Source organism: Paralichthys olivaceus, chromosome 10, assembly GCF_024713975.1.
Source record: "Paralichthys olivaceus isolate ysfri-2021 chromosome 10, ASM2471397v2, whole genome shotgun sequence".
Classification (NCBI taxonomy): domain Eukaryota; kingdom Metazoa; phylum Chordata; class Actinopteri; order Pleuronectiformes; family Paralichthyidae; genus Paralichthys; species Paralichthys olivaceus.
In genome coordinates, this window is record NC_091102.1 from 9291120 (window position 1) to 9312075 (window position 20956).

The 20956-nt window shown below is 41.2% G+C and overlaps 4 protein-coding genes across 8 annotated transcripts in view; 2 read left to right on the top strand and 2 right to left on the bottom strand.

Annotated features, from left to right (window-relative positions):
• gpm6bb (glycoprotein M6Bb) overlaps positions 1–7853 on the top strand; it is a 31716-nt gene extending 23863 nt beyond the window's left edge. For 2 of the 4 annotated variants that reach the window (XM_020089863.2, XM_069532850.1), the window contains exons 2-7: positions 585–771; positions 1805–1961; positions 2185–2353; positions 2641–2714; positions 2803–2868; positions 5681–7853. In XM_020089863.2, coding sequence (XP_019945422.1) covers positions 585–771; positions 1805–1961; positions 2185–2353; positions 2641–2714; positions 2803–2868; positions 5681–5830 — 803 coding nt within the window. In that variant the 3' untranslated portion in view covers positions 5831–7853. Of the gene's footprint in view, positions 1–584; positions 772–1804; positions 1962–2184; positions 2354–2640; positions 2715–2802; positions 2869–3321; positions 5273–5680 lie in introns of those variants that run through there. The other 2 variants (XM_020089864.2, XM_069532851.1) reach the window with 1 other exon arrangement.
• Positions 7854–7902: 49 nt separating this feature from the next.
• ofd1 (OFD1 centriole and centriolar satellite protein) lies at positions 7903–15980 on the bottom strand. Of its 2 annotated transcripts, none has more exons than XM_020089858.2 (23): positions 15801–15980; positions 15615–15712; positions 15330–15533; positions 15166–15234; positions 15060–15087; positions 14861–14968; positions 14645–14781; positions 14308–14481; positions 14049–14155; positions 13825–13944; positions 13349–13422; positions 13170–13261; positions 12469–12658; positions 11720–11850; positions 11506–11617; positions 10323–10874; positions 9947–10103; positions 9750–9841; positions 9246–9374; positions 8886–9049; positions 8596–8766; positions 8439–8509; positions 7903–8126 (listed from the first exon to the last, which is right to left on the bottom strand). In XM_020089858.2, exons 2-23 carry the CDS (start codon positions 15708–15710, stop codon positions 8081–8083), a joined length of 3024 nt encoding a protein of 1007 aa, XP_019945417.2. In that variant the 5' UTR covers positions 15711–15712; positions 15801–15980; the 3' UTR covers positions 7903–8080. The 2 variants fall into 2 exon arrangements, with proteins under 2 accessions (XP_019945417.2, XP_019945416.2); XM_020089857.2 differs by having other exon boundaries at positions 10323–11027.
• trappc2 (trafficking protein particle complex subunit 2) lies at positions 15976–17930 on the top strand. The gene is made up of 5 exons (XM_020089866.2): positions 15976–16195; positions 16477–16583; positions 16832–16976; positions 17515–17600; positions 17685–17930. The coding sequence occupies exons 2-5, from the start codon at positions 16491–16493 to the stop codon at positions 17781–17783; spliced, it is 423 nt and encodes a 140-aa protein (XP_019945425.1). The 5' UTR covers positions 15976–16195; positions 16477–16490; the 3' UTR covers positions 17784–17930.
• Positions 17931–18001: 71 nt separating this feature from the next.
• rab9a (RAB9A, member RAS oncogene family) lies at positions 18002–20798 on the bottom strand. Its single transcript, XM_020089865.2, has 3 exons — positions 20353–20798; positions 19881–20000; positions 18002–19720 (listed from the first exon to the last, which is right to left on the bottom strand). The coding sequence occupies exon 3, from the start codon at positions 19679–19681 to the stop codon at positions 19073–19075; it is 609 nt and encodes a 202-aa protein (XP_019945424.1). The 5' UTR covers positions 19682–19720; positions 19881–20000; positions 20353–20798; the 3' UTR covers positions 18002–19072.
• Positions 20799–20956: the final 158 nt, after the last annotated feature.

Consider the following 20956-nt stretch of genomic DNA (forward strand, 5'->3'; position numbering starts at 1 on the left):
GGATGAGACAGACTCATCTGGGTCATTTCATTCTCCCCATCGCGAGTTGCCATTGATTTCCATTACAGCTTGGCAGGCACCCATTGCTGTGACCTGCTGGACGGCCATTAGTGCCCTTTAAGTGTAGTGATGAATTGTCAAACGAAACATTAAAGGCAGCGAGGAGTGTGGAACCTCAGCGGCAACACAGCGAGCTGCACTGTGTCTGCTGCTACTTTGCATTGCAGAGGGGGAAGAAAGCATCAAGTGTGACCGCAGACAGATTTTAATGAAACATGTCTGCTCTGTCTGCACTGTTTCCCTTGCAGCATTTTAAAGTTTAGTTTGGTTTTTAATGAGTCCTGATGAGTCACAAAATTATTCATATGGCACCATGATACCTGCCTCTCCCCTACTGCATGCTGGGATAGGCTTGACGATGAATAGATGATTCATACTAATCCCACATTTGATTTCCCTGAGATCACTTCCTGTCCACATCGTGAAACATATTGGCATTGAATGGACATTAAATGGGAAAAAAAGTTTCATCCTATCAGATGACGGCCATCACTGACTCTGTTCTTCTTGTTTTTTTTGCACAGGTTGCTTCGAGTGCTGCATCAAATGTTTAGGCGGCGTGCCTTACGCGTCGCTGGTGGCCACGATCCTCTGCTTCTCTGGTGTCGCCTTGTTCTGCGGATGCGGCCACGTGGCTCTCACTGGCACCGTGACCATCCTGGAAACCCACTTCTCCAAGGTCACCAGTGATCACGCCATGCTGACTGATGTGTAAGTGACCTTACACTGGATGTGTGTAGTTACATGGCGGCCTGCGATGCCATCCAGTGTGTGAGAAACATAAAATGAGATCCTGGTAAATTTGTGGTGATGTTCAAGATATCTTTAATATCACAGTGTCAATGTTTGCTGATGTGCTAAGATATTAACTTATATTTTAAATCATCCAAAAAGATTTGCATTTGACTGTATGTTTTATATAAAAATATGTTTATTCCTAATTCAAGCTCTATATAATTAATTGGAACTGGGATTTCCTATTATCTAGATTATTTATAGTAACTTTTATAGTTAAACTATGAAATATCAAGCCTCAATTCTTTGTTGTTAGGGTTTGATGACGAATCATTAGAAATCATTGCCCAGTTTTGTAATATAAATAATGGCTGATTTATTGGTATTGGAAACGTTTTTATCACTATCAGTATCTACATCAGCTGCGCTCTACAAATAATGTCGACTGGAAAATAAAAAGAGGTCCACTCTAAAGTGAAATAACACTTTAAATCAGGGTTTATGTGGACTATTTTTAGCCAATATCGTCTCCCACATTCACTTAATCCTGGAGAAGAGTCCTAATATGGACTTTTTTCCCCGTTTCAGAGCATCCATTAGTCCAGACAATAAAACAGCAATGACAAGAGACAGGAATGCACATATGTTTCATGTTGGTGTAGATTTAGAGTGCACTGTTTAATTTAAGATTTCCACAGAGGCAGTCTGTCTCTTCGTGGACGGTTTCCAGAGACGTGCATCACCTGTTATCTCCACATTTGGCCTTAGGGAAGCTGGGCTGCTATCTCCATCATCTCCATCTGTTTATGATTAATCTGCCAGCCCCAGGTTACTCATGTGTTTTTATACCATATGGTCGCTGGTGTTCGACACAGTTACTTAACCTGACATTTTTAGTAGGCTTCTCCAGGGCTAAACACATGATGGTGGCTGATTTGTTCTGCTGTTTTGAACCCACTTCACCTACTTTACTGGTAAAACTCATGTGTGTGACATTGTTCCTAAACAGAGTACAGCTGATGCAGTACGTCATCTATGGCATCGCTTCGTTTTTCTTCCTGTACGGGATCATTCTGCTGGCCGAGGGCTTCTACACAACCAGTGCAGTGAAGGAGCTGCACAGCGAGTTCAAGACCACCATCTGCGGACGCTGCATCAGTGGAATGGTATGTTCACACACAAGCACCCTGCCATGTGTAATCCTGATCTTTATACACTGATTGCTTTAAAGCAATGATTTCATGCCATGGGATTAAATTATTTAGGAAAAAAGTATGTGAAGGAAAAAAAAGGGGGATGAGGAGGAGTGTAATTGTTACCATTTCACTCCTGATTTAAGTTTCATGGTTGTCCGGTGACGCTAACATTGTTCCATCGCTGCGTCCTTAGTTTGTCTTCCTCACGTACATCCTGGGCGTGGCCTGGCTCGGTGTTTTTGGCTTCTCCGCCGTGCCCGTCTTCCTCTTCTACAACATGTGGTCCACCTGTGCTACCATGGAGTCTTCCATGGCCAACCTCACCAACATCGACTCCATCTGCGTGGATGTTCGTCAGTATGGTAAGAGGATAGTCATAAGAATGTCTTGTTCAGGAGATCAGGGTCCACTAGGAGAGAAATTGTGCCCCAGGGACCAGGGCGGCGCTGGGTCAGTGAGGGTTTGAACTTGGTTGTGATTGGCTAGTGAGTCCAGGAACACACAGAGGGCCAGAGAGGGCTGGTGGAACTTGGATTTTGACACAATCCACTGGACCACTGATGCCGTGGCCCAAAATGATTGGAACTGATATGACAACCAGGTTTGATGTTTTGAGTGTATATGAAGACTTTGTATTTCATTGCTGCAGGGATCATCCCATGGAATGCCACGCCAGGCAAGGCCTGCGGATCTACGCTAGGTGACATCTGCAAAACCAATGAGGTGAGATGCTGCTCTCCTCTTCATTCACACTCCAACAGTGGTTGATTAGGAAATGGAGAAATAATCCCTCTTGCTTGTCTTCCCCCAGTTCTACCTGTCCTATCACCTGTACATCGTAGCGTGCGCTGGGGCCGGAGCCACCGTGATCGCTCTGGTAAGTTTTCCTTCAGTCTCTCCATCCCTTTATTTTTCCCTTTAGCTCATCTTTGCATGGTTTGTATCAATGGATCCTGTGTGAAGTGGTCCTCTTGTCATTACCATATGGTTTATGTAATCGCACTAAGGACTGTTACTCAGGCTTTTCCTCAGCTCCAGCTTCATTTGTTGTTTCCCATCTGCTTAGAAGCACATGGCCCTGATTTTACTTTAGGATGGTGCAGTTTGAACTTGCTTTTTTGTTCAGTAATTAAAGAAAATCATAATCATGAGTTTGAACGATAAAATCCCAAATAGAATATTATATTATATTATACTTTAAATTTGTTTGTTTCTTTTACTTCTTTTTACTTTAACTACTGGTTAAATGATTGGACACTTTACTAACCAGTGGCGAGGAGGTCACCGGCATGTTCTCTTATATCCTTCTCTGTTGTCTCTCTTCCACCAGCTGATCTACATGATGGCTACCACTTATAACTTTGCAGTTTTGAAGTTTAAGAGTCGAGAAGACTGCTGCACTAAGTTTTAAAAGCGTTTTTAGGAGCCCGGCGCAGCGTTCGAGGCTGCACTGAGTAGAGACAGTTGCCACTGACAACAAATGAACTAAAAAGAAAAAAACTGAGAATAGGAAAAAAAAAAAATCTCTCCAGTAGTAATCACATGAAGTGTAAATAGCTGATCTGTTTCCTTTAGCGTTTGGTATCCAGGGATAATGCTGGTCTGAGGACACCAGATGAAAGTTGTCTTCAGAGCGTAGAGGGAGGTTTTGGTTTGTTCCGCTTTCTTAGGCACTGACTTACTGATTTTATAAGAAACGTGCACAGCTAGAAATCCACACCAGTGTTATTATATACAGTCCTATTGTGTGAAGCTGATTGGACCTGCACAAAGGCATCAACCGCAGGAGATTTTTGGAATAAAAAAAACAAACTGTTAGGATTATGCAGCATTTCACATTGCATAAGAGGATGAGCATCAGTTCAGTGCAGTCGGAGCTGAATGCAGATTTGTTGGCTCACTCCTGAGGCTCTTGTGAAACCTAAATGTAAGATATTTGTGCAGGTTTTTGCACATTTAAAAAAAAAAAAAAAATGTTTTATCTAAATGAGAATCTAGACTATTCTGAGGTTTCACCAAGAGATAAGCTGTGTCTCAATTTAGAGGCTGCATCCTTGGGAGGACTCTGTCCACCTGACCCATGGAGACCGTGAAGGCTGAAACGGTCTAGTCTTAAGAGGCTTTTCCGCGATTGCCGTCACCAACTGGCCCCGCCCTTACTGATGTGACCTAGCAACGGAGCTGAAGTCGAACAGTTAGAGAGTTTTTTTTTTTACATTTGCATCATTAGCTGTTCGGTTGAGTTGAAGCTTGATACTCAAGCACAGAACGTCTCGTCCCTTGCCGTCGCCATTACCTCTTTGAAAAGAGGTTTGGTTTGTCACTGAGGCGCAATGAACCCTGGGATAGGTTTGGCTGGAGCTTTTGTTTGGCGGCGATGGAAGGACACATTTTAAAGAGACTTTGAGATGGGGCAGCCTTTTTGCGCGGTTGTGACGCAACTGGTCTTCAGATGTTGCTTCAGAAAGATGCAGCTCCTGAACTGAGACACAGCTATAGACCGCCCCAAGCCCTCATAGATATATATATATATACATAGATATATAGTATGTAGAGTTTAAATCCCAGTCCACATCTGATGACAAATATCGAAGGTGTTCTCAGGCTCCATATTTTTGACTGCCAGATTAGTAGTTTTGGTGAAGATGAAATGCATTTTTGTGAAAGGACTATCTGCAGCGGCCAAGTGCCTCGTCCTTTTATTTCTTTGGTTTATTTGCTCAGCCTTAAAATGTTTGGTACCATGAAGTGTTACGCAGAAAACATCAAGTATTATTTCCTTTTGTCACGAGTTAGATTCTAAACTTAACTAAAAAAAAGTTTATCGACTGTATTATGCGGAGTATTACGGTGTGTGTTGTAGATTTCAGAGTAACTGCACGTATGTAGCGCAGCACATGATGGAGGGTTAGGCCAGTACCAGGGGTATCCTTCTGCATGAGGTCTCACTTTTAATTCCATGTATTTTACAAAAGAAGAAATTCTCCTATTTTAGAGTAGAGCACACGTGTAATATTTTTTTTTCTACGAGCGCTGATGCTGGTGCGGCCTCGGCTATGAAGTTGATGTTTTGTTTCATACCTTTTATTCTCTCTCGAAGTGCCATTAAAGAGCCATTTGTTTTTACCTTTAACACTGAGCCTGCATGCTTACATTCTCAAGAACTCCTTGATCTGTTTATAGCAACTTATACTCCATATTTCATATATTTAATTTTCTCTTTTTTTGAAGACTGTAGCTTTTACTTTCTATATAAAATAAACAATCTTTGTTTACAAAAACTCCCCCTACTTGGTCTATTTTTTATTAATCTAAAAAAAACAGTGTTTCAGACGTATAAACCTCGACATGCGTATGAAGCAGGGTCTCATGCTTTGCACTAACCTCCAGTGTTTTTCAGCTGCATTAAGTTTGCATGTATAACTCACTTCCTCTGCTCACCATCACGCCTTTAAAGTGTCATTTCTGTTGGACTGTGCATAGCAAGGTAGCTGCACACTAGTCACGATCATCGCAATAACGTTACGATAACTGTTAACATCACCCTGTGTGTGAGGACTTTTGTTTGTGAAGCTTAACTTTACCTTTGTGTAAGTCTACGATGTACGTACTGTAGCTCTGACTCCTGTAGCTTGCTTTGCGTCTCTCTGACATGCTCACCGGCCATCCACCTCACCCTTCTCTTCCAGATCCACTTCCTCATGATTCTCTCAGCAAACTGGGCCTACCTTAAGGACGCCAGTCAAATGCATGCCTACCAAGACATCAAAATGAAGGAAGAGCGGGAGCTGCAGGACATCACCTCACGCTCAAAGGAATGCCTCAATTCCTACACATAAGGAAATCACACGCCACCTAAACACACACACACACACACACACACACACACACACACACACTAGACACTGTGGCCAACCACCGTGGCCCCGTTGGACCAAGACAACGCTAAAACAACCTGCCAACTGCCCCTGACACTGTGCAGTACTAACCAGGCTCCTAACACACTAATGCATCAGTGTTGCTTTCTGCACTAACTTACCAAGAAGTGTTTAAATCTCCTGTGTCAAGTTTCATTCATGCAGATTTTTTTATTTTCTATTTTTCTAGAGAGAGAAAAAAAACCGTGTTCGTATTCGTGTCATTTTGTTCTCTCGCCCTTTTTTATAACCATTTTTTTTGCTGGTGAAGCTTGAGACATTGCACTATTCCTATAAAACGCAGTTTTTACAGTCTTGCTCTGTCTGTCTTCTGAGCCGTCGGGGCCAGTTTTCAACGAGGGAATGTACAACCTTTTTATTTTTTTGCTCTGTCTCAATCAAAAATGCAGATGAATTATACACGTGAAAGGCCTTATGTCCAAGATGTTTTACTTCACAGGTCAAATATACAATATGTATGACATCCTGTTGGCAAAGTGGTGATTGTATGTATTCTCTAAAGTCCATTACACTTAACTGTATTAGTCTGGATCATTTGATTGTTGATTATTGGTTCTAGATTCAAATTTTCATCATAAAGCTACGTAAAACCCGTACAGAACTTTCATGGCCTACATTAACACTACCTCAGGTGTACACTATAGAGCCTCTGGAACACTTCTCCCTTTGTAAAGCTATGGTCTGAAAATCCCACTTCAACTGCAAAGAGATGCCTCAACGCAAGTATATATTTAGGTACCTGTAAAACAAACGCGTGCACACACACACACACACAAAAATACACACACTTCAGAAGCTTCTCATTCTAACAGAATCGTGGTGTTTGATTGTTTTTATGAGTAATTTCATTAGAATAAATCACTTGCTAAACGTGGAGCGCTGCCAATAATGACGTAGACAGATATTCAATTTATTTGAATTAAATGTTTGGTGAAATAAGAAAAATCAAGGTTTGCTCATGAAGAGCTTCAGTTATTGGCTTATTATCGAACATAACATCTGTACAATAGTACATTTTTAATTTAGTTGGTTTTGAAAACTGAAGAACAGAATTATGTCCCATGTGTATTGGTACTTTGAAAAACCTGTTGTCCAAACAGATCTTATGATATAAGCTGTAAATTGCGAGCCAGAATTTTTTCTTATTTTTACTATAGACAAAAAAAATGCTTTTTTCTTAATTTTCTATATTTGCATCTTTTTTTGATGTGCAATTGTCATGATTCTGACATAATTACTCGTGTAATCTTTTATTTCTGCTAGTTGAGTTACAGGAATAACTTGATGTTTCTTTGTTGCATGGAGAAAATCTGTTTCTGCAGCAACACACACATGTGATGTACAGTCATTTATACTGATGTCATTAGTAGGCAGTGTTTGCCTGTTAACTATTTTTTCTTTCTAACCAATTAATTAATCTATTTTATGTAGCTGATTAGTTGTAGAGGTTTTTTTAGCTTCTTTTATTCAAGTCAAACGTCTATAAGTCTTATATTTTGTTCCTGTATTTTCTGTGAATGTCAAGGGCTTCCCCGTAAATTACTGAAGCTTACATTTTGGAAATAAACAATCACCACACCAGTCATTTATAAAAACAATCGAAATGGTACATTCAGCCAAAGTGTGAATGCCAATGTGATTTGAACACAGTACATATGAGGTACTGTAGCACCGAACCTCCATCGTCACCAGACCAGTAACCACGGGTGTGCAGAGGCCGATACTATGGATATGCATGAAGCCGGGGTTTATCACATCTCATCTTTGTCCACCATGATTCCTGTTGAATGAACCAAAAGAAAAACTAAAGAATAAACGCTACCTATCAATCACCAGAAGGATAAAAATCCAGTATCCTGTCTGACTGGAAATCCCTTTATGACATGACTGTTTTTATGGAAATAAATAAAAGATAATTCCTGTCTGTTTTGATGTCTTCTTTTTTTGAATGATCGAAAGTATTGTACAGCAAGTTCAATTGTACCTCAGGATTTATTCATACATATACATTCAATGTAAAAAAGTATCAGATACATATTAAAAAGAAAAATACTTAACAACTAAAACCAAAATGCATCACACTTAAAACGAGACTGGAAAAGCTTGTGTGATTCTTCTGTTCATGAAGATGAGTTCATGTTTCGGTCTTTCTCACCAGAAATCATCGTCTTCATCCTTGTGAGAAAATGCTGCGATGCTGGGAAAACAAAAATCCAGTTAGAGAAAAGCCTCAAGGGACAGAAAGAAATTCCTCAATTAAGTCATCCTTGAGACAACAAATATTATCAAGATGATGAGAAATCGTGAAAGAAATCCAATGTTTTTGAAAGAGGATTATGTCGGCTTATACACAGTGCAGACAGTAAGTACTCAGGACAGGTGAACTTTCTTTGTTCTTCGAGCTGAGCTCCAGCACATTCAAGTTAGTAAAAAGGATAACACAATTAAAGTAGATTTAATTAGAGCAGGTTGATGTCAATATACACAGAACAGTGTGGGAGAAAGTTACCTGTCTTCTTTCTCCTCAAACAGACTCTTGGCCTCGGGGCTTGTGTGTCCTTCTTCTTCTCTTCCAGAGCTCTGAAAAAAATAAAACAAAAACAACCAGTTTTTTTTTAATGAAAGCAAAGTTGTAGTGTATTATTGGAAAACTGGGAGAAACTCACCTGTGTGGGCTGCTTCTCTCTTGCCTCCAGGACCATTCTCATGTATTTCTCCAGTGGATTTTCACCTTTAGGCTCCTCTACATCATCCTCCTGCTCTTCATCTCCTTCTGTCTTCTTCCGTCTTTCTTCTTCCTCCTCTTCCTGTCCTAGATGCTCCTCCTCTTGCACAAGCTTGTTAGACAAAGACACTGTCAGGACTCATTCATCAGACTAACTTTTCTCAGGAGACACAAAAAGGTGAAGATCTGAAAGAGCAGTTTTAGTAGAACTTGTTGAAAGATTCTCTTTACCATCTCCGTCTCTAGTCTTTTGAGTTCAAGCAGCTCCCTCTCTCGTGCTTCCTCCTGCTGCCTTTGCCTTTGCTCTTGTCTTTCTTTTCGCTCTCTTTCCCACCTCTGCTCCTCAGCCTCGTCATCTTCTTCCCTCGCAGTGTCACCTGTGGTTTGTGGGACTTCTGCAAAACACATGGAAAGACACGAGTTGTGAGTAAAGTTCCTGTCTTCCTTATGTTTTGCAGTAGAGAGCGAGCTATGAGACTGATTGCAATCAGTAGATGATGAACAGGTCTGACTTCAGTTTACAGTAGAAGGCTGTCCTTGTCATTTGGGGTCACTATTATGCATCAGTAGACTTGGGGCCTAGCGACTCACCCGCGGGGTGCTGCGAGTCCATCGGGTCTTCTGGGAGGTCCTGTGGGCGGGGGACAGCGGGGCCATCAGGGGCCTCCTCAGTGAGAGGGACGGCAGTGTCCAGGAGAAGCTCTGGAATGTGGCCGGGCTCTGGAGGGAGACACGCACAAAGAGTTCTTTTATGCTGCACCATAATGCAACAGGGACAGAGAACCAGCACAGAATACATAATCAGCTGCCCTTCATCTTCACCATTGTGCAGGGCCACTGAAAGGACACTTTGGAGGCCAGTCACACACTCATTAAAAAGCAGCCTTTCAAAAATCTAAAACCTTCATACTGCTGATTTAGTTACTGGGATTTTGTTTAAATTAATCACGAGAAAACGATCAGGACAAATGCAATAATATACAATGTGTAGAAAGATGAGGAACAGTGGAAATGATGGATATCGATTTGCATTTATTTCTGATGTGGTAGAACTGGAATAGTAAGGACAAAAAACTAAATACTATTCCTGAGTACCTGACAAAATCCCTGTCAGGTCTTCAAGGCTTATTTTGTCAGGTTGTGGGGAAGAGTCCGAACTGGTGAGGACTGGCTGCATCTTTGGTGGACTGAAGAAACAAAAGAGACAGATGAGGGCACTGTTATTCATTATCTCTCTGTGTAAGTGTATGACAATGATGCACTGTCCTTGCCAGTGATATGGCAGATGGTACCTGGGCTGGTCTCGTGCTGTGCTCTTGAGCTGAGGGCTGCGAGGTGGACTGAACTCAGAGGAAGAGTCACCTGAGGTCACCACCCCCTCGCGGGGGGCAAGAGGCAGATGTCTGTCAGATGACAGCTCTGGGAACGGCACTGGAGACGCAACTGGCTCTATCAGGGGCAAAGACTTGATGTTAGAAGATACAAACATAGTAGAAAGGTCATCATCCAGACTGACATGAAAATACTGTCTTCTCTGGAACTTTCATAAAATATATTCAGTATGTGTTAAATGTGCTGTGAGTATTTAATTGTTTATTCCTTGACAGATACATTTGAAGAGGTTGGTGCACCTCATGCATTACTTTTTATGCGTACATTTATTCATACCGTCTAAAGTTTCTCTTGGAAGCTTTTTCCTGGAGGGGGAGTGTGGTGTGGAGGACAGACGTCTGGTTGGATCAGAGCTTTCATCCCGACGGTGTCCATCACTCGGAAACACAGGTTCGGTCAATGAATGGAGACTGTACTCAGTGAAAACTGTGGACTCGGGTTGGTTGTGGGCTTCTAAGAAGGTCACTCTGGTGTTTCTGGTGTCATAGGCTGAAGAGGAGGAGGTTTGTAAAGTTTGGGGAGAGCATGGTCTGTGTGAGACCTTTGATTTGTGGGGGGAGCGGGTGTGAGAATGGTGAGAGACTTGTCTCCTTGGAGGAGAGCTGAGACGACGTGAAGGATGTAGGTGTTGTGGGGAGAGGGGTCTTAGGGGAAGCATGTGTGAGATGGTGGAGCACACTGCCCTCTGCTGGTAGTTCCTATAGGCTTCCTCCAAGGTGTCGGCCTCCCTCTGCAGCTCCTGGATGCGAGCCTTGGCTTCAGCCACCAGCTCCATGTCGGAGTCTGGAGAGTCTCTACGGGGCGACCTAAGTCGTCGTAGGGGCCCACCTGCATCACAAATATCATCATAACGTGCCCTGGCCCTCAGCAGAGCTCTGTCCACATAGATGTCAGGCGGAACCAGCTTGTCTGCATTGAGCTCCAGCATTGAGCGATCAACAAGTGAGGGCTTGGGCTTACGCAGCACTTCATTTTCAAGATCTGCCACGACCACATGGATCACAGAAAAGAAAAGGGGAAGAGGAAAGAAACGCAAGAGCAAACAAGAAGAGAGTTGAGAACTAGTACAGAACACCAACCACCATAACAGAACAGGAGCTCTGAGAAAAAAGATTTGTTTTTAAAATCTGTCTATAAGCATCTACACCTATAACCCAATTGCAACTACTTTAATATGGCTTTCTTTATCACTTTTATTAAACGTTCTATTAAGATGATTGAAACACATAGGGAGCTTCTTTGAGATCTTTAAAATGTGCAAAATATTTTCTCTTTCATAAGATTTAATGATCAACTGAACAATGTGACAAAAAGGAAGACAAACAGTTTATGAAAAGCAGAACCACAGTCAACTACATAACTGATATATTACTAATTATAACACAAAATACACTGGACACGAAAAACCAAGATGATTTAACTTAAGCGACACATGTGAAGAACATGCACGTCAGAGTACCTTGCTGTGTTTGGCGAAGCTGCATCTTGACGTCTTGAACATGGTTTGTCATCCACTGCGACTTCTCCTCACACTCCATCAGCTGAGCCTTGAGCTGAGCGCAGTGCTCCACCTGCAGAAAGGCCACAATTTACACAGACAAGTAAAGACAAGTCAATTAAAAAAAACACCTCGAAACTAAATCTAAACACAAAATATCCCGCACTTGACTGACCTCACTCAGGAGCTGAGCCTGCAGCACCTGTTTCTTGCTGTTAAACTCTTCCTCATCTAGTCTGCGAATGCTCTGCAACCTTTGAAGCTCCAACTGCAGGGACAGCAGTTCTTTGGACGGCATACTCAAATCTGAGAGAGGGGTTATTAAAGTCAAAACATAATTTAAAAAGCAAAGGTTATTTCCAAATGCTGCATCTACTTTTGTGGAAAAACTGTGTGATGAAAAAGCAGGCAGCGAGTACCGCACATAGGACAGTAGCTTTTTTAGGGCTCCACTGCTGAAGCAGGGAAATACAGTGTAAGCCTGAGATAGAGGTAAAATTAGGGTTTCTGTCATGGGTACAAGTAGCCCTCCGGCTCTGCTCACTGTCTTCTACGCCCCCCCCCCCCCCCAGTCCAGTTTAGAGAGTTGTCTGCAGAGCTACAAGAACAAAACAGAAGCCCCACATTGGCAGGAAAGATGCATTCTAAAAGCTGACCCTGAAGCAGTGTCACTTCACAGTACACTGCATCTCCCACAGCTCACAATGAGCCCAGTCTCAAGCACTCTGTGGGAACTGGATTTATTCAATATTAAAGAAAAGCATCTACAATTATTCTCAAGTTCTGAATCTCAGACAAGCAATAACTCTCAGACATTAAAATTTCAGACAGACAGAAAACACAGAGCCTGTTATTCTCTGATGGGGACACTGAGGCACGGCAAGAACCTTTTAGAAGTACTTGGGAACCGCAGCTGCTCCTCACCTGCATGGAGAAGCCGGTTCTCCTCCTGGGCCTCATCCAGCTGGTTCTTTAGCAGACGCAGCTGCCCCTGCAGCTCTGCTTTCTCTCTTTTCAAGATGGTGTAGTCACTCATGGCCTCCAGTCGCTCTCTCAGCAGCTCCTTCTGTTGAGTCAGCAGAGGAATCTGCTGCTGCGCTGTGTCGAGCTCAACCTGGGAAACAACAAGAGCCATTGTAAGAAAAGCTAAAATGAAACTACAGGGTGAATTAATAAATTGTATGATACATTATATAATATATTGTAATAAAATGTTTCATGTCAATATATCATAAATAACACATTTATAATTAAAGTAAAACCAAAGTTAAAAATCTGGTAAAGAGGCAAAGACACCTGTATATCAGATGTGAACACATTAGACCATCTGCTGTAAACTTATTACATGACAACATGACATTTATTGAATGAAACTGCGTCGGGCATGCGTCATCAAACCGTTAACTGTCGTATGTCGATATCTCAAAATGCTGTGAAAACTCCAGTAGGAATCTCTAATTATTATGACGTACGCATATCCACATAATGTGACTAAGGTGGGATAACACTTGAATTTGATTATTGTTTATTCCGAGCATGACTTTATTTAGGTTAAGGTAATCAGAAAATGCTGTTTATGTGACCAGACGCGTCCTCTGCTGGGTGTCTGGGGTAGTGATGCTCACCTGCAGCCGCCTCAGCTCTGAACATGCTCTACTGTGCTCCTCTAATTGGGATTCAAGTACCGCTGACTCCCTTTGGATACGAGACACTTCCACTGAGAGGAAAAAACAAAAAAGAATGTAAACATAATCAGAGGAAGTAATGAGCTACTCAGTAACACTTCATTCATTTAAATACTCACCTTTGTTTCTGTTCTCATTCTCTGTTAGTTTTTCTGTTCTCTTGAGGAATTCGTCTTTTAATTCAAACTGATACCTAATTTCATAAAGACATAAGATTGACAATTCAAAAAGAGGTCAGAGAAACTGTCGTCTCTTTTTTTCCTTCTTTGTCACCAATCGACTGTTGTCAAAGCCATGAATCACATGGTCAGGTGGATGATCTATGGTATGTTGACAACTGAAAATAATCACGACACTGATGAGTCATTTTTGTCAGCATTAGTCATACTGTAGCTCTGAGGCGAGTACCAACAGAACATACATTTAAAAAGAAAGATTAAGACTAGAATTAATGTTTCATCAAACAAAAAGATTTTATACTTTCAATCTTTGGAGTGTAATAGGTGTATACTAGAGTATGTTTAGTGTCAGTGCCTCTATCAAGCAGTAAAAAAAATATATAACTGACTTGTACTTTTGTTCAGCATGAAAATACCTGGAAAGTTCATTCTGCAGCCTTTGGTCGTGTGTGTCCTCCATCGTCTTCAAGGCCAGTTCTCTCCTCCTCAGCAGCTCTTCTGTGGTCTTGACCTTCTCCTCGTGAATTTGACAAGTCCTGTTGTTGTACAGCAACAGTAAGATTCTCCATGAACCAGTTTTCACAGTGAGGGCACAGCAGCCCTTTACTGACAAGAATGGTTTTAATTACAAAGCTCTCACTTTTCAAACGCCTCCATTCTCATCCTCAGCTCATTTTCTCTGTTCCGTTGTGTTTCAATTTCTTTCAGTAACGATTGTCTCTGCATGTACACATTTTTTTCTTCAATCTAAAGAAAAGAGAAACACAAAAACAGCATCACAAGACTTAGATTTAAGCAACTGACAAGTAAACCAATGACTGCTGATACTGAGAGCCTCTAACAATGTAACAATAGAAATAATAGTGATTTAGCTTTCGGGAAACAAGGCAGCAATCCACCTCTTGTTGTTTTTGCAACCGATCGATGGCATTTTTCTCCCGCTCCATCAATGCCTTTGTCTTCATTTCATAGGTCCTCTCCAGCTCTTGCTTCAGCTTGTCAAATTCTTTATGAAATTTAGACTTTTCTTCCATCTTCACCTTGGCGATCTCAACATCTTTAAAATGTTGAAGCTTTGGATCCAAAAACAGAAATGTTCCCATATTAGTGATCATATGTTAACCATTCTAAAACAGCATTCGTATATATTAATTAGAATGTATTTATTGCAGATATGAGTATCGAGCAGGTTAATTCAATTTCTTATTCATTTACTTTGTCGAAACATTTATGTACCTGTGTGTTCATTTCTGCTTGCAGCTGTGCTTCGATTTCTTTTCTGTACGCAGCCAGTTTTGATTGGAGTGGAAACCATTTGTCTCCACTACAGCTTAAGTTCTCATATTCCTTATCAATCATTTTCATCTTGTCAACTGTTATCAAAGATAGACAGAAAACATTAGAAACCATGCAGTGATTTAAGATGTGATTTAAGAGATCAGTTCCACGTACCAAGAGACTCTCCGTAACTCCCTCTGCTTGTTGTCTGCGTGTCAGCGTCGTGGCGCAGGCCGTGAGTGTAATGGTGTGTTAGCTGAGTTAGAAGGCTGATCAGAAGCCCTGCAAGACAAAGATAAAGCAAATATATGTTTATCTATCTATATGTGATGGTAGAAGCTGCTTATATTGAAGAAAACACATATGCACGTACCTTTGTCAGTGTTGTCTTTATTTGAAGACTGTAAAAAAACAAACATTATTACTAACCACATTTTTATTTCTAAATATTACATATGCTAAATGGCAGTATTACTTACCAGGGATCTGTAAAGGGCTGATCCTGGACTAATTTTAAGAAGCTGGAGAACATCCTCTTTGTTGAAAACCTGCCAAAATGGATCGGAGACCAACATGTTTTGTTTTTATCAACAATGCTCTTTAAACGTGATGCTACAGTGAATTTAACAGATGTCCCGCTCACCTTGTCCTTGCAGAGACCACTCTCAGGGTGGAAAACAGATAAGGTGTACTCATACCCTGACGTGCTCAGATGATCAGCCACGATGCTGTTACACGCTGTGACCATGAGAGACTCAGATTTCACAGGCACTGGTCTGGGGACCGGTTCTACTCCGGTCAATGGAGGATGTTTTAACTCCTGGATGAGCTGATTCCGCAGCTGAGTCTGGACCCGAGAGAGAAATATAGATGCAACTGACACCGAGCAGATTTAAGGACAACAAGAACAATCACGATCACGACTTACCTTGAGTGTATCGAGCACTCCTTTGTTTTTAAACGTTTGATAGAGTCTCTTCCTCAGCTCGTCTGGGGACAGGGAGTCTTCCTTGGTCGCGTACATGACTGAAGAGACAACAACAGCACAGTGATGCTAACATTGTCGGCTACAGAGCGCAGACATCACTTTACAGCAGCTTTTAAGTTCTCTCACCTGGAGTCGGATTGTTTAACTCTTCTTCACTTCTGCAACAACAGGGATCCTAAAAAGACGATTATAAAACATCCGTGAAGTCGCCTGACGACCAGAAAGCGTCCATCTCCAGGAGGTGTGCCGCTGTCATTTAAATCCGTCAACGGATACTTCTGTTCCGGGCTGTCCCACAGTTATGACGAAAAAAATAAAATGTTTGAATTTTTTAACATTGAGTAATTTAGTGTGAGTCGTGAAATAATTATTTAATGCCACGTTTGTTCAAAAAAGTGTGTCATTAAATAATTATTACATTTTTACAACAAATGACATACGATAAGTATATTTGGCAACTTGGCTGTGACGTCATCTATCCGCGACTGCTCTTGCTACCCTCCAGGAAACCAAGTTGACAGGTAAACAAACGTAGATTTACCAAATTAAAACGCTGTCGTGTTTGTCATTATCGTATGATCATAGTATTTAAAGTGTTATTATACTTATCACAGCTTGACATGATTATATTAAAGACTTGAACTATGATAAGCGTCTGTGGAGCGCTACAGAAGCGGTTAGCTTGCTAGCTGGAGGTTTACAGTCTTTCTGGTGACAGTGACGGGGAGATCTTGAACGATTTCATGGTTTAACGTTGTTTCTTTGGTTTTTATTGATTTCATGGCCGCTTGGCTTCGCTAAGACAAAGAGGAAACGATGTCTGGAAGTTTTTATTTTGTCATGGTTGGTCATCATGACAACCCCGTGTTTGAGATGGAGTTCCTGCCAGCTGGGAAACCAGAGTCCAAGGTAAAGTGGCTTCGCTCATAATAACATCATCAGTTATTTCATTGTATCGTTCCTTCCTTCGTTCCTTCTAGTGGTTATTCATTATTCATTAGACTAGGACATACTAGTAGAGACATAATCTTCACAGTATATGATTATACTAAACCGTCTTTGCTGTCAAGGGCCTCAAGACATAATAATAATCATCATCATAATAGTGTATGTTTATGTATACTCTTGTTTGATTAGATTTTTTTCTTTGAACACAGGATGATCATCGTCACCTGAACCAGTTCATTGCACATGCAGCCCTCGATCTGGTGGATGAGAACATGTGGCTGTCCAACAATATGTACTTGAAAACTGTGGACAAGTTCAACGAGTGGTTTGTTTCTGCCTTCGTCACTGCAGGACATATCCTTTATTCTGTGCAGAATATGATTGTTTTAATGTTTGGGGCTACGAGAAAAACTGTCAGAATGGTTTGTATAATCATGTTTGACGAGCTGATTTCAGAGGTTATATGTAATTTAGATATGATGCAATGATAATCAGTTGATTAATCTACAGAATGTTAATTATCTTATTGGTTGTTAAGTCATTTATTGAGAAGAAAACCCTAAAGATTTTTTTATATTCCAAGCTTTTTACTGTATGTTAGTCTTTGTCTTTAAACATTGTGAATTACATTTTTTTCTTTATATATTTAAATTGGAGAAATATCAGTTCTAAGATGTCCTCTTAGTCTTCGGGACATTGTGGTCATAGTTCTAGTATTTTTCTGCCATTTTAGAGATTACACATTTATGTGAGAACTCCCTCATTGAAAATGAAAAACTGCTAGTTTGCAGTGTATCATAATTATTTGGAAAGTCATTCACATTGTCATTATGCTTAATTACATCAAATAATGTATTGGAATAGGTTTATTCACCTTAATTATTTTCCCCACATATAAGATTCATCATGCTGCATGATGCACGTCAAGAAGATGGAATTAAAAACTTTTTTAATGATGTGTATGACATGTACATCAAGGTAAGTTGTCTTCCATGAAATTATAAAACTCAAGAAACCTTTCTTTCAGTGTTAAAATGAATCTCTTTTTTTCCTCTCTTCCAGTTTGCAATGAATCCATTCTATGAAATCAATGCACCAATCCGCTCAACAGCCTTTGAGAGGAAAGTCCAGTTTCTTGGAAAGAAACATCTGCTGAGTTAATCACGTCTCATGCACAAGGGCATGGATAGATATTGTCTCTCCGCTGTACATATACCTAACATACTTGTTTGATGTCTGAGTCTTCTTTCATGTTTGTCTAATGTAACACAAATTTAGATTTTTTATAAAGATTTTTTTTGTCCGAAATTGTTTCTAAGCTTATGTTTATTTCTTGCATGTGGTGGGCAGTGTCCAGAGAAAAAAATGCTTTAACCAACAATTCTCAAGGGGGTTTATTTATCGTTTGGTAAACCAGAGGTACATCTTAAAATGGAAATAAAATCCGGACGAGAAACAGTCAAAGAAAATGAATGGTTCATTATTTTGAAAAGTATCTAAGGAGGGGCTTAAAGCTGTGAGGGTAAAATGTTGAGTAATTTTAAGATCCAAATAAGTTTTTAAAAATAATCATATGAAAGAATATTTACTCAATAATAACCACAATTTAATCTGACCTATCTAAAGAAAATATTGTAGCTTGATTCAGTGATTTTTCATGTAAAAACATAAAAAATTAAATGTTTCCAGAAGCATAGATACACCTAATGCCATGCATGTTAACTTTGCTTCAATATTTATCTTCTGTTAGGGATGTTGTCCCTCAGTGCTTTCAGCACATAGCCATCTTCTATTCACTTTGAAGGATGTGCACAACAAGCCTGGATTTGTTAGTTACATAGAGTAGTACCTTAGCTAGTTTCTAATTCTCATGAATAAGGTTATTGGGCTGTATAAATGATTTTAATTTCATGATTATTTTCTAAACATAAATAAACAGGTCATTACTTTATCTGCACTGTCACAGTCTGGAGTGAAGTTCAAGGATCCGATAACAAGTGCACTACTGAGATAGCACACTTCTTATTATCAGTGAGTCACATTGTAATTCAACTTTATGATGGAATGGAATATTTAAACAGGGAAGTGAAACCTTTCAAAGAAAATGCCTCTGCTGAGCCATGAGATGTGTTTAGTTCCCCACAGATAGTCTTGGGCCAAAATGAAATGGTTTATTTCTTTGAGAACCCTTCTGTTCGAACTGTGGCAGAGCTGAGTGAATGAGCCAGTGCTTCTTGTTTATTCATGGTCAGATGAATTTAGTGTTTTATCGCTCTCTCTTTAAACCAAAGTCCAACTATTAGCATCATCATCAAACCTTTAACAGTACAATAAATCACAAAGCCAGTAGCATAACTTGTTTAAATAGGATTACTACAGCATTGTACACCTACAGCCTTGATGCATGTTAGGCATAACAGCAAATTAATGTTAGTGAAATCTCCTGGACGTTATGAACAGCAAGTGGTAGCAGAGCGAGGTTTTCTGTGGAGCTTGACTGTGTCTGTGGGGATGAGGTGGTCTGTTCTTTCATCCATTGCCAGCACTCTGCGTACTGCTTCCTCAAAGGCCACGGCTACATTGGTGGCATCCTTGGCACTGGTCTCATAATAGGGGTAGTCTCCATTCTCCTTGCACCATCGCTGAGCCTCCTCAGTAGACACCTGCCGCTCCGTCACATCCAGTTTGTTGCCCAAGATTACGAATGGGAACTTCTCCGGCTCCTTGACATCCGCGTAGTAAATGAACTCCTTCTTCCAGTTGCCTAAGTTGAGAAAACTCTGGTTGTCATCTACACTGAAAGTGAGCAGGCAGCAGTCAGAGCCACGATAGAAAGGAGTCCTCAGGCTACGGAATCGCTCCTGGCCAGCAGTGTCCCAGATCTGCAGGGTCACCTGGTGGCCATCTACCTCCAGATCCTTGTTGAGGAACTCCACGCCGATCGTGTGGAAAAGGTGCGCGTCAAATTTGTTGGTGACGTAGCGATTCATGAGGGAGCTTTTCCCCACACCACCGTCGCCAAGCAGAATGACTTTCAACAGGGAGGTCTTTGTTGTCATGGTTATTCACTCCTGGTCGACCACTAAGAAATAATTCACCTGATGGATAGATGCAATGATTGGGATATTTAATACTTACACCACAATGATATTACATATTTAAAAAAAACAAAAACATTGTGACCAATCACCAGTTTACTTCACATCTTAGTGCAGGAACACAGTTTTTAATTGGTTGACATGTGCCTCTTCCTCTCACCCCTGATTGATTTTGGCCTCCTCCTCTGGTCCAGATCATGTGCTGTAGACCCTGGTCCTCGGTCACATGCTCGTGTGTGTGATGTTGAAGTGAACAGCCATGAAGGTGTCGTTCAACCGGCTGGAACACAGTGATCGACAAACAGGTTTGTCATTAACATAACGAACAGGGCAGCGGTTAGCTGAGTAGCATCAACCCATTGCTGGAATATTTCCAGTATAATGCTGGTGGGCTCTCATGGTGTGAAAATGTACACACACCACGTACGTGATGTTGAAAACATCACAACAACATAGCAGCACACATGCTCGTAGAGAGACCATGAAATGTGTGTGTGTGTGTGTGAGCCAGGCTAAGTGTTAGCTAAGCGATGCGAAGATGGAAAAACAAAAACACAGCTGGACTTGTGAACACTATGCTTCCTCCGGCTGGCTCTGCCTTCCATGTAGGAAACGTCACGCTGGTAACTCACCTGGCACTCTGGTCCCTGTGGAGTCCAACGAGGAATTAAAACCCGAAAAACAGCTGGAGGAATATTAAACCATATGTTTGACAGCTCGAGATCACGTCGGGTCGCAGCGTTTCCTGGTGAGCACAGACAGGCTCCGCGCTAGAGCGGCTAACAGGCTAACCAGCTAGCAGCGGATCATGTGATCGTGTGAGACGACAACAGCCAACGAATGCAGAGGTAACGTTTCAGTCACTTCCACACGTGATTCACTGCTCACCGGTCAAACACTCACGTTTGCTCTTAAACAGAGCATCACTTAGCTTCACTGCGTGTTTATACTGATGTCAGCGAGTCAGCAGCTCCCTCCATCGCTAATACAGTTCCCCTCTTTGTAATATTCATGCACCAACACCAGAGAGCGACACTGTCTGTCACCAGCCAACACCCCAGCAGCTGCTGGCTGTTCTAGCCAACCACACGCTGCAACAAAGGGAAGCATCTGAAAACACGTTTCAATCCAAACTGATGGATGCAGGATTAGCTAACAGGCTGTAGCGACCAACTGGATTTGCACTGAGATATTCACTGAAGTGCTAAAATCTGAATAAAATAGCTTTACACCACA